Source organism: Ambystoma mexicanum, chromosome 1q, assembly GCF_040938575.1.
Source record: "Ambystoma mexicanum isolate Mex_15411 chromosome 1q, UKY_AmexF1_1, whole genome shotgun sequence".
NCBI lineage: Eukaryota > Metazoa > Chordata > Amphibia > Caudata > Ambystomatidae > Ambystoma > Ambystoma mexicanum.
The window spans coordinates 1,198,396,568-1,198,409,526 of NC_090922.1; the positions used below are offsets into that span (position 1 = coordinate 1,198,396,568).

A 12,959-nucleotide genomic window follows, 5' to 3' on the forward strand; every position below is an offset into this window, starting at 1 on the left:
TCAACTTGGAAGCTAGAGGTCCTGATTCCTATCTTCAAACAAGGAGACAAAGAGAGTCCAACAAACTACAGATCATCGCATTATTAGATCCTTTGGGAAAAATATTTGCTACCATCTTATTGAGGTCACTAACGGCATGGGCCACAGAAAATAAACGGATTGCTACCCGACAAACTGGTTTTGTTTGTGCAGTCCGTACAAACCTAAACCTATTTCTTCTGAACCTTATAAAACATGAAGCAAAGTGCTCAAACCAACAGGTCTGGATAGCTCTAGTTGATCTACATCTTGCTTTCGATTGTGTGAACCGACAATTGTTATGGAACAAATTACAAAAGTGGAACTGCCCTCCTCATCTATTGCAACCAATAAAGCTACACTACTCCACAACAAAAATACGAGTAAGGCTTACTGAGGATGGGCAAATGAGCGCTTATATTGAGACCTGGAACGGGCTGAAACAGGGGTGCCCGCTCGCAGCCACCCTTTTCAATCTATTTACATCAGATCTTCCATGTGAAATGAAGTCAGACAGAATATATCCCCCAAAAATAAACTCAGTAAAGTTACCGATAATGTACGCAGACGGCATCGTATTACTTGACAAAACATCGAAAGGTCAAAAGGAGTCTTCGAATGTTGGCAGACTACATAGAAAGAAACGACTTAAAAATAAATATAGCAAAAAACTAAAATCATGGCTATTACGAAACAAACTAAATGAAAAGAAACCGGTGATGCACATTAACAACTCTCCAATTAACATTGTATCATCGTACAAGTATCTGGGAATTGTGATTAGTCAAACAATGGAAGAAAAAGAATGGGAGATTCATCTTAAAAAAAAAAAGTAATGGTTTTGGCGAGGATACATACTTCATGAAAAACTTGGTAAATTCTCATTCGACCTATTACATTCTACAGGAGTAAGGTCATTCCAATCCTTATATACAGCAGTTAAACATTGATAAATCTGTCTTAAAAAATATGGTCAATTCTGGAAGCCACCTTTTGGCGGAAAATAATGAGGCTGCCCAAATCTTTCACAACAGCCCAGCCCGAATTCGAGCTGAAATTGCAGTTCAATCACTGACATATGTGGTACGCTGGAAAAAATTTGATCTTTACCGAAAAATAACATGGGAACAAAAAATACCAGCACTAGAAATATTTTCCTATCGAAATCTGATCCTATAAATACTAGGGCCTTGTTAAAATGGAGACAACAAATACTATTAGCATTAAGAAATGAAGACATAACAGAAGAAATGCTACAAATGAGGCCCCAATATGCCAAGAAACAAGTAATGTATAATGAATTCATAACCTGATATAAAGAAAATCTGACAAGCAAAATAGAAACCAGAGCCATTAATGAAGTGCCACCGTACTTGTTTATATTCTCCGATAAAGATATAAGAATGTTTTTTCTGAAATTTCGGTTGAACACATTACCCACAAGAGAAAGATTAGTAAGAACTAAACGGCAAGATAACGAAGAAATCTCTTGTCGGATAGGTAAAAATCAGGTGGAAAGAGAAAGTATATCATTTTATGTTATGTCCTGCCCTTGTCCAAGAAAGAAAATGTATGTCGATCTTACCTTGAGTGCACACATAAGACAATGTGCTCAGAGCAAAGATGGGCTTGGATGTTGTCAGGGACTGAGGAATGAATGATTTACATAATCTTTCATTTTTGGAAGAAGATCATGGCAAGAATTGAAAATGTGAATTGATTGAATGAAATGTATTACTTAAATGTAACAAGTTTGATAAGTTATGAAAAGTTTATTTTTAAACAAACATTTTTAAATAAAAATATATATATATATATTTATTTTGGCTCTGAATTGTAAGAAAATCTGCTAAATAGAACCATTTCCTTCATTGTATTTTCACATCACAATCCCTTTCACATTGCTAGATAAGGGCAGGGCCATATCTATCATGCCTTTTTAAAACGGATATTTTCCTTTATTTTACAAAAGTACATTTCCCATGTGGTGACTGAGTTGCATTTTTCTTGCAAATCCGTTTTTTTATCTAGATTCTTACATTGTTTTACAACCATAGTTAGTTTCTCTTGTAGGCAGGAGTTTGTTTGAAGCACAGATGCTCTGAAATTGACATAACCCAGATAGCTGGACTTCCTTTGAACTACTGATCTTTGATACTTTGAAGAAAATTAATGTGTTTTCCTGTGCACAGCAGAAAGTGAAGTTTCTTGGGCCTTTTCTTTTTTTTTTTTTTAATTTTTTTTTTAGATTTTGCTTAATGGAGCCTGTCATTCAGGGGTCATGCTTGGTTTAGCTGAAGCATAATGGGGATATGAATGTGCATGGCAGGGCCTTATTAATTACGGTGGTTTAAAGAAGAACAGAGGAAATAGCGTGAGAACAGCATTTTATTTAAAGGTGAACAAGTTTCCTTTTTAATGGGGACTTTGGGCTGGTAGCAACAGCGCTGCTTTTTCACTCTGTTTCGTGTATGTATGAACACACTGGAAAGCTTCCTCAGTGTTCCCCCTTGTTCCGTCCTGCCCAATATGTGCTTGGCAAGATGGTGCAGGCATCTTTTTGTTGCTACACAAAGCAGTTTTGAGGCCATGGTGCTCACTGGAACCAGCGCAACCATTTTGCTGTTTCTGTTGAAGCACAGCTTGGTTTTGGAGAAATTCTGTTCAGTGGGTCAATGTAGCCCACACTAGGTATGACCAGCACCCCCCACCTTATGTGGCGTGCTGGGGAGATGCTGAGTATCGCCTTTCTCATTTAAAATGTAACATTCTGTTACACAGGCAAACTTACCTTTAATGGCTGGTGGTTTTTATTTATTCGGTGCATCTTTACCGCAGGCTGTTTGCACAGCCCCCGGTAAAGGCACCCATGGGTTTTCATTTTACCAGATTGCCCTGTCTTGTTTTTTTGACATTTTAGTGTTCATTGACCTTTCGTGTTCCTTCCCCTGACATCCAGGGTGGGAAATTCCATTGTGTGATTTTTTATCTTTGACGGGGTTTGTAAAGGCACGAAGCGAGGAAAGAGTTCAGAACTCTGCAGCCCTTTGTCTTCCAGCCTGAGTGCAAGATTCCAGTTCAAACTGTGATGTTGGCTGTCCTGGAAGGATTGCCAACCCCCCCAAGTTTGAATGTTGCAAGGCTGTTTGTTTGCTTGGGTTCCTGCCTAAAAGTCTGATCATGGAAGCTGAAGAGGCTGTCGACCACTGGAACCAAAACGGAAGAGGAAGAATTCGTAGCTGAAACAATTTCCATCGACCGGAGAATCTGCTGTGTAACCGAGCCTGCTGTAGCCCTTCCTTCCAATTGACCTGGGGACTCTGAAAATGACGATCCTGACCCAGAGCCTAGTGAGCCCCACTAGACTCGAGGACCTGTATTTTGAGCCACCCCACATTGTGCTGCGACACCCAATACCCTGGGACCTCTAGCCATTGTGCTGTGCACGGTCTTCCGATTCTCGCTGAAACTTCGTGGGCATCCTGCTGGATCTCCAGAGGCTTGATTCCAGTCCAAAAAGTCCACTCACCAGAGTCCCGGACCTTGCAAACGACGAGAAGCCTGCAGGCGATATTCTGTCTTCTGTGCTCCTGAAAAAGATGTCAAATCCAGAGCCACATCCAGCAGCGAGGACAACTTGCCTAGAGCCTTCCCCGTGATCCTTGCTGCAAAAGGCCTTCCAGTGTCCTGTCTGCTGTCTTCTTGATGAAGGAATTCAATGACCAGGTGTTTGGCTGCAGATCCTGAAGTCCTGCTACTGCAAAATCTTCTGTGCTGAGGTACTGTGCTGGTTTGGGTATTTACTTACCTTAAGTCTCTTGTGATTCCTTTGTAGTTTTGGGGCGTTTTCTGTGATTGGGAGTTCTCTCGTCCAGTGCACCCACGCCCCTGCTGGAGTTCTTCTAGAGTGTCTTCTCAGAAGCCCCTGACCCTGAACTAACTCTAAAGTACTTGTTCTAAACATCTTCCTTGAAAGACTTCCAAGGATTGGGCCTTTTGCCTCCAAAGAGAATACGTGTTTAAAAGTTACTTACTTGCAAAGGAATTTGGTTGTTAACTGTGAACAGTTACACAAGTCATTATTTACCTTAGACATTTTCTGCCATTTCTGAATATTATATGTAACCTCTTTCCTTCTCTAGAAATTGTTTCGCCATTCTAACAGAGTAGATCTAAGGGCATGTTACTCACCTGTGATTTGGTTGTTCGTCTTTCCAAAAGTAATGCTGTTGGTTTCACTTCCCTATTCCTGTAAGGCAAAATGTAAGTGTCCCCAATTGCATTTTGCTTACCCTGACTTGCTGTTGGCCTATCCGGAATAAGTCGGCATTATTTATTATTTGTTTGTTTAGTTTCAAAGAAACTTTACAAAACACATAACTCTAAAGCATAAAACTGTATATTAAAACATTATTAAAAACATACACATCATACACTTTTTTTACCAAAATAGTCACCCCCTAAAATATTAAACTTTAAGTTGACATCGCATTTGCTTTACCAATTAATACTTATCCTTCTAGGCGTTTTTGATAATTAGCCACAGTTGATATATGGCAATATGAATTTTTTGACTCTGCGTGTTAAGGCAGTACGCCCAAAAATCATCACTCTTTTATATAATCATCCTCATGTACCAATGGTCCTAGCAGAATGATATATTCTGAACCCAGCATTTTACATTCAGTGAAGATGTGTTTAGCTGTCTCGGGATATGCTGAGTTCTTGCACATACAACGGAATCTGTCTTTTTTTTTTTTTTTTGGGAATACCAAGCTGTGGTCCAATTAAGGTGAGGATTTGAAGCTGGTTTATCCTTAACCTTAATCTAAAGGCCTGCATACCCATATTAGGGCATTGTCTAAGGTACCCTGGCGATAGTTATGCACAACACCTGCTATGTGTATGGCTCTGAAGGGTCTCTACATACCTGTAGTTTGCACCCCAGTCCCACAGTCTTGCCTTTTTTGTAACTACTCTGTTCAAAGTCTCATAGGATGTACCCCTTGTAAAGTAGGGGTGCCAGCCCAAGTCCATAAACAGATATTTTACCAGACTACCAAAACCGTCTTTACCCTGGGCTGGGACTGCCATTAGACGAAGTAGTTGGCATCTAGGTTTGTATAGGTTTCAATATGTAACAAACCTCTTCTACTCAACAATTCCCCTTTAAGGGAAGTCGAACCAAATTCTAGTCTGATGTACTATATTGTTGACGAGGGCTTAAGTCTCACCAATTTCTTCCAAAAACAGCCCTTCACAACCTCTAGCCAGGATAAATTGGCCATTGCCAGTGCTTCTAATCCATAGAGCACTGCTGGCCAAAAACATTGTTTATATAACAACATTATTCCCTCAAGGGAATACCCTGCCGTGTCCTTGACAAATTTCTAAATTGATCGAGTCATTTTATGGGCTTTTATCTTTTTTGTTTCAACAATTTGCCTGTAGGTTTTGGAGCTATCGATGTCCAACCACAGATATGGGTAATGGTCCACATACTCAATTCTTCCCAGCTCACATTTCAATGTTGTCCTTTTCTCCTTCTTTGCGGAAACTGCTAGAACTTTGGTCTTTTCCATGTTTATGTTTAAGTTATTAAGTGATGCATATTTGCAAAGTGCCATGAACATGGGTTTCACACCCAAAAAGGTGTGATTTAAGAGAATGAGGTCGTCTGCGTATAACGAACATGGCAGAGGACACCACCAACCTTTGGACAGCACCCCACCTCTGTATATCACCAGTCCGGCACATCAGCCATATAGAAGTTATACAGAGTCGGCGCCAGGGTACAGCCCTGCTTAACGTCTTGCCAGATTTCTACCGTTTCTGTGGTCATACCATCATTTGTAAGTCTGACGGTTGCCTTGTGGAGAGGTGCAGGCCCTGCATAGCACTTAATAACCACATGGGACAGTCTGCTTTTAATGAGTTTCTCACGTCTAGGCTGGTCCACTGTATCGAACGCGGCCTTAAAGTCTACAAAAACATTATACAATGTCTGATTTCTATTTTCCAGGGTGCCACATATTAATGAATCTAGCACCCTGAGATTGTGACACATGCCAGAACCGGCCCTAAAGCCAGTTTGGGAGAAATGTATAATTTTAGATTCCTCTATCCATAATCACAATTTCTCCAATATAAAAGATGAAAATATCTTCCCCATCACGTCTAATAAAGACAATAGTCTATAGTTCTCAAGTATCATCCTATCGCCTTTTTTGTAAACCGGCAATAGGACGGCATGATGCCATGAATCGGGGATGTGCTGGTTCTGGCAGACCTTTTCAAATGAGGCCCTCAGGACTGTCGCCCACTGGTCTGGGTTCCTCTTTAGCACTATATTAGCAAGCCCATTTGTGCCGGGGGCTGTCGAGTTTTTCAACTTTTAGTATTGCTCTTTTTACCTTCTCAATAGTGGGAACAGTGGCCACCCACCGTCCACAATAGCGGGCATTGTATTTCGTCTTGAGTACCCTCGCCAATTCTTTAGGTAGGCCTGCCACACGTGGCCTTGTATGGGGTTGGCTACGTGCTCTCTTACGTCCCCTTTTGGCTTTATCTCCCATATTGCCCGGGTACAGTTTCCGCGTAAGGTTTGAATCAACTGCCAGTCAGCATTACGAATTGAGTGTTTCCATGTTCTATACCATGCCTGATATTTTCTATGGACCTCTCTACATAGGGTTGCCGTCTCCTGGCATTTACCACCTTTTGCCTGTAGCATACAAATCTGTCTCTGCATAATTATTTTTTTATCTCGGATATTGTTGTCATAGCCATGGTGCCGTTTGTTGCAAATAGACAGTCCCCCCCCCCTTTTCCACCTTGCCCACCTTTCTAGTTAGTTGATATATCCATTTCTCCATCTTGGCTTCATTCATACTGTCTTTGTTTTGAATCATAGAACTTGGAAATTCACGAAGTATACCATCCAATTTCAGTAGATTATTTTCAGTCCACCTCACCAGCATAGTTTATTTTCAGATTTGTAGCACCAATCTTTTTCCCCTCCTGTATAGAAATGTCAATTTCCAATATCACTGGGTCATGATCACTATGTTCAGAGTTGTTTACTCCAACAAGATTTTACTCGTTGGAGGCATGCATTGTTACCAAAAAGGTAATCCAGGGTTGCTCACAGTTATTACCTCCCCAGGTATACGCCCCTGGGATGTCCCCCACAGTTCTCCCATTTAACATCCACATATCGCACAGGTCCATAAACTAAATCAATTTCCGGCCTTTGTTGTTTCCCATCCCTTGGTGCATAATACTTTTTGGCTGGACATTTCTATTGGTGGGTCTAAGGGTGTTGTCAACACAACGGGCATTTAGATCACCGCCCACCACTATCAAATGACTTATCGTCGATGTTACTAAATATATCATCTAGGCTGTTTAAGATCTCCTCAGGTACAGTTTTGCCTGGCGGGGCACACACATTTACCATTAACAGCTCCCATTCCGACATCCCCTCCTGATCAACAACTACTGCCTTTAAATTTCCCCCCTCTTTGTCTAGGGACACTTTCTTGGAACAGAACCTATTTCTAACTGCGATAACCAAGCCACCAAAAGGTCTGCCACGTTCCCCCTTGGTGGCAAATTCTTGATGTTCGTCGAAACCATAAATTACCAGGGGACAATCAAGCCATGTCTCGTGTAATCTGAAGACATCAGTTGATATAAGCAAATGGAGAGAGCCATAGTTATTCAGCAAATGTTTGTGTCCACGCGTATTCCAACTAATTAACTTCAATGTCAGGTGGTGGTACCTTTTTAGCTAGATGTCTGGCTATACCCATCGGTTTCTCCCATGTTAAGGCAGCATAGTTCAAAGTACTCTGCATTATTTTGGCTAACTTTAGTATATTTCCAATGTGTGGGCCACCATGTCCAACAACTCTTGATCGTTCATTCCTAGGTTACTCCCTTCCTTTCCAGGCCGTAACTCTTGTCCCTCCACCCACTCGCAGGACAAGTTTTAATAGTTCTCCAGCATTTTCACGTGCTGTATCTGCTACGATTTTATTTTTAAACCTCAGTAGTGCCCAATTGGTTGGGCTACCCAGCCTGGGGAGCTGTATCTGGGTGATATTATTAGTTGTAATTAATGATAGCCAGGGGATAGTGGTCCTATTTAAAAAAAAAAAAAAAAAAAAAAAAAAAAAAGGGCTAGGTCCCTCCGATTGTTTTTTTCCGCCTGCATACTGGTCACCTTGATGCAGAGTTTGTCAAAGACATTGCTTATTGTCCCCTCGACCTTTGGTCGAATAGTTATATAAAATAATCAGATCACCCTATCCGTTCCTTATTTCGTTGGCTGTTACAGACCTCCGCCGAGGACCTTCAGAACTCGACGGGCAGTGATCCAGTCGGCGCTGCCGACCACGTGGCTGGGCCTTCCGCTGGCCTATACAGTAGGGAGAGTGGGGTTGGGGTGGACATTTCTATACCAACTGAGAATGCGTTTCCCTTTCCTTCCTATTACCATTTTGGTCTTCGTCACTCTACCCATCCTGAGCTATGGAGAGGACTCCATTTAGGTTTTGCCCTATTTGTAAGAGCAAATTCCCTTGGAAAGATGAGCACAGACGGTGTAACCAGTGCTTTCCCCTCGATCACAAGGAAGAAGGAAGAAGGATGTGCGGCTTGTAAGCTCCTCCGTCCTAAGACATTAAAGGAGCGTAAAGTCAAGCGGTGGGCGGCCTATGGTATGTCGAAGGCCGAATAGTCTCCCACTGCCGCAGCCACCGAATGTGACGACAACTATTACACCTCCGAACCGGAGGTTGTTGACCTTTCGACGGAATGCTTGTGTTCCGCATCATCTGTCCTCGGCCCCGCTAGGCACGGCTTAGGCACTGCTATGGGGAAGTCACACCCCGGCGACAAAGACGAACATGTACAAAGCCCACAACCCCAAGTCAATCTTCGGCCAAGTCGAGGAGACTTCAGCGCCAACAGGTACACCGGAAGCTCTGGCGGAACCCGTTGACCGTCTGGATCGGCAATCCCTCCCCGTAGCCGCATATGCACCTCGTGTCCGGGCCATCGAAAGACGAGATGCAATACTCTGCGGTTACCGCTGGATGTCGGACCATATGCACAGCATGTAAGAAGTAGATACAACCATCAGAAATGCTTTTATGGTAAGTAATGCATGTCTCAGTCATAAAGTGTAAACACTGGGTTTTGCTTTCCCTGGTCTGTTTAAGACGGACACAAAAACAGTCTCAAGTTATACCTCCCTTTAGTGGCTGATGGCTCCTGTGAAAGTAATATAGGTTTTATTACCTTGAGCATAACTGTGTTATCCTAAAATACGTTTTTGCTTCCCTTAGTCTGTGAACTGAAAAGCAACCGTAATTGAATTACACCCGAATGTCCAACTCCCCTAGAATATCTGTTATCCTGAATCAGAGTTATAGATGTTTTACTGTACCTAGAATAAGTGTTCCACTATTCACAAAAAGTATATTGTCCAGTAGGTTTACCACGTGATTTCTTGCTGGGCGTCACGGTACAATTGCTAGGGTCTGCTACCCTTATATTACTGAAAGTAATCTAAAAAGTAACTATTGGTTTGACTTCCCTAGAACTCCTGTTGTGTGTTCCAAATTAGGTTATATGCTTTGGTCTGTGTACCTTCAAGCATAGTGTTTTTCTGTAATGTGTTTATATGATCTGTGATACATATTCCCCCAAGATTTATCTGGAACTACTTGCATTTAAATGAACCATTTTTCTTTACAATAGATAGAGCTTCTTTGGGCCATTTGTATTACATTTCTTTGTACTGATTTTACAGCCCTGTCCCTCTTAAAATAAGCATGGCTGCTCTGCCTGCGCTACCCTGAACTCGGCTGGTACAGCTTTATACTAACAATAGAGCCTTGTACTGCCTCAATTGAATGGTTTCACTAAGCCCTTAGTTGGACTTCAGAAAAACTGTCACGAATTTTAACACAAATGTTTTTGTTTAATTGTGTTTTCGATTTGTTTGTAAACTGTTTAATGGGTCTTTAAAATCACTGGTTTCTACCAGATAAAACAAGCCGATGCTTCCCCCTGATCACCCTTGGACTAATGACTGATTTATCATCAGTGTACATCCAGCCTTAACTGTCTTTGACCTGACCTAAATTGGCAACCCGCTGCCATAATTGTTCTCCCCTCTTGCTTTCATCTTACTGTTCTTTATTTTTGTGTTATGTTAAATGCTAATTTTGGATTTGTTCCATATCAATGATGCATTTTGTGGGATTAGAAATGCAAAAAAAGTTGCTCTCCGCCTGCTCCACTGCCCATTTGTAAAGGAAATATAAGGCTCATTATGGCGTCCATAGGTAATTGGGTATCTCGCCCACGCATTGTTGGCTTTTGGTAGGCGATTGACCTATATTCTACTAATATTGTTTTATCTGCTTTATCATTATCAGGTCAGCGAAGGACATTATAAGTGGGGTGACTACACTTTGCAAGTGAATAGTGCCTTTTTTACTGGCATTTATGGAATGTGGAACCTCTATGTTTTTGCGCTGATGTTCCTTTACGCTCCATCACACAAAAACTATGGCGCTGATCATTCAACTGGTAAGTTGGGCCATCTAAATCCTCAAAATGAATCCTGGAAGGTGAACATGACTACACCATTAAGCATGCAAGCCATGTGTGGAATAAAAAAAAAATGTAAAGTGAGAATAACCACTGCTAAGGATTTAGCCACCAACGTTCTGACCCTGTGGGTATGGTAGCTATTGCTTACATTCTGCACTCTTAAGCAAAGTAAACACTGGGTAGGCTATGATCTTCCGGTCATTCACACATACACTGTTCTGCATCTACAGTGGTCCTTGATGAGGATTCTCATTGCCACCTTTTCTATATGCATCTCTTGTTGAATCCTAAAATTTAATGCATCGTGCTCTGAAGACCTTGCCACGAAGTGCTTTTCGTGTTTAGACACAAGCACAGCATTATCTGAGTTGAACCCAGTAGTATCGATTTTTCTCCAATTGAATTATCTTACCAAATCTGATCAGTAACTTCCCAGACTACATATAGCCTTTTGATTTAAGGTAAAGATGTAATACCTAAGAGCAGGCTTTGCTCTAGATATAATTCCTAAAGTTTACTTTAATCAATTAGCTGAAAAGATGGTTGAAATATTTATGCACTGGAAAGATCCATTACAATTGATAATTTGTCAGAATGATTTTAGTGAAACGTTTTATTGTACTTCTAATTGTTGTATATAGGTTGTGCTTTTGAATGTCTATCTGTGAAAGCCTGTTATCTTCATGTTAGTGCCACTTTGGCTTGTCATAGGACTGCACCATTCCATGTTAGAACTTCATTTATGTCATCAGCTATGAGGTGCTAGTGCATTGGAATGTTGTTCTTTGATTGTGGTCAGTTGGACCCTGGACATTGCTGTGCTGGGGGTCTCTCTCTTTCCTGCATAAAATAAAGCTGACATGATACATTGATGGTGTGACCTGCTATCATCTTTACAATGGCGACGAGGATGGGATGTATTGAATGAACATTTTTTTGAAGCAGAGACCCCCAGCCTGCAGGATCAGAAGTTTGTCTGCAGATTCAGAGGAGCCAAGGGAAGGAAGAACGGATGTTCAGAAGGCGGCCGTTCAGGTGGCTGTCGACCACTGTGTAAGCCGCGGTTTTTCGTTTCTGGAAAAGTGAAACGCATCTGCTCACGGGCGCAGGCGGGCGCCGGCTTCGTTCCGAGGGCTGCATTGCAGAAGGAGGTCCTGAAAGCGGTGAGGAATACCCCTGCACCACGCGGATCAAACCGCGACGCAGAAGACCCTCCGGGACCCCATTCCGTGAAGGTACGTGCAAAGCGGAACCAGCGGAATCGGCGGCGGCTGCAGAGGCGAGTTTCGGCTGCTCCCGAGTGCGCAGTGAGAGGTGCTCCTCCCTCTCGTCACACGGAAGCGGCGTGATCCAACGTGGAGACGTGGTGCCCCACTGTCACGTGGTTGCAATGTAGAAGACAAGGAAATGCGATCCCTCAGCGCGGCCTTGGCGCTGAGCTGCCTTTAAGTTTGACGTGATTGTCGCTGTCTGGGAAAAGAGTTTTTTTTTTTTTTAAATTTGCCCAGGGCCCTCGCGGGAAGGCAAATTAGGCTTGGATCACCATAGGTACCACAGGTGAGGAACGGCACATTACCTGCGCGTCAACTGGCAATACGAATATTTAATTACAGTGTGCCCTATTGTTCACGAGGACTTGGTTAATAGAAATACTCCAAGGATATGTTACTGTAACCCTGCTCAATATTGTATCTTAGCATCTTGGGAGTGACTTACCTGCTGATATACATACCATTGTGAAAGAAAAGGGGTAGAAACGATGGCACTATCTGGAGTTCCGGGTCCACAGGTGTTCATGCCCTCACCAGGTCCCCCAAGAATTAAATGGGTGCCTTGGAAAAGGGGTTTTCTTCATTACGTTAAGGCTACATGCGGAAATGGCATGTCTGTTGAGCGGAAAGTAGCAATGTTGATGCATTTTCTGGTTTATGAAGGGCAGAGGATATACGACACTTTGCCTGACATTTCGGAATTGGATATAGAAGAAGGTGTGAATGACTTTGATCTTGCTCTGATCAAACTTGATAAACATTTTGAGGCTAAGACTAGTACGGTGTTGGAAAGATATCATTTTGGTATGAGATGCCAACATGAGGGAGAATCTGAGGACTATATAACTGCCTTGAGACATTTATCTTTACATTGTAAATTTGGGAGTGGTTTAGATGAACACATAAGGGATCAGTTTATGATACACTGTGCAAATGATAAGATACGTGAAGAGGTCTGGTTGAAAGATGATCCTAATTTAGATGAAGTTATCAGCATTGCAAAGAAAATTGAACACACACTACAATGTGTGGCAAAGTTGT

The 12,959-nt window shown here is 42.1% G+C and overlaps 1 protein-coding gene across 1 annotated transcript in view; it reads left to right on the plus strand.

Moving 5' to 3' along the window:
- The window catches only part of WLS (Wnt ligand secretion mediator), a 255,794-nt gene that overhangs the window by 217,603 nt on the left and 25,232 nt on the right, over positions 1–12,959 (plus strand). The window contains exon 11 of the mRNA XM_069641933.1: positions 10,470–10,623. Coding sequence (XP_069498034.1) covers positions 10,470–10,623 — 154 coding nt within the window. The remainder of the gene's footprint in view (positions 1–10,469; positions 10,624–12,959) is intronic.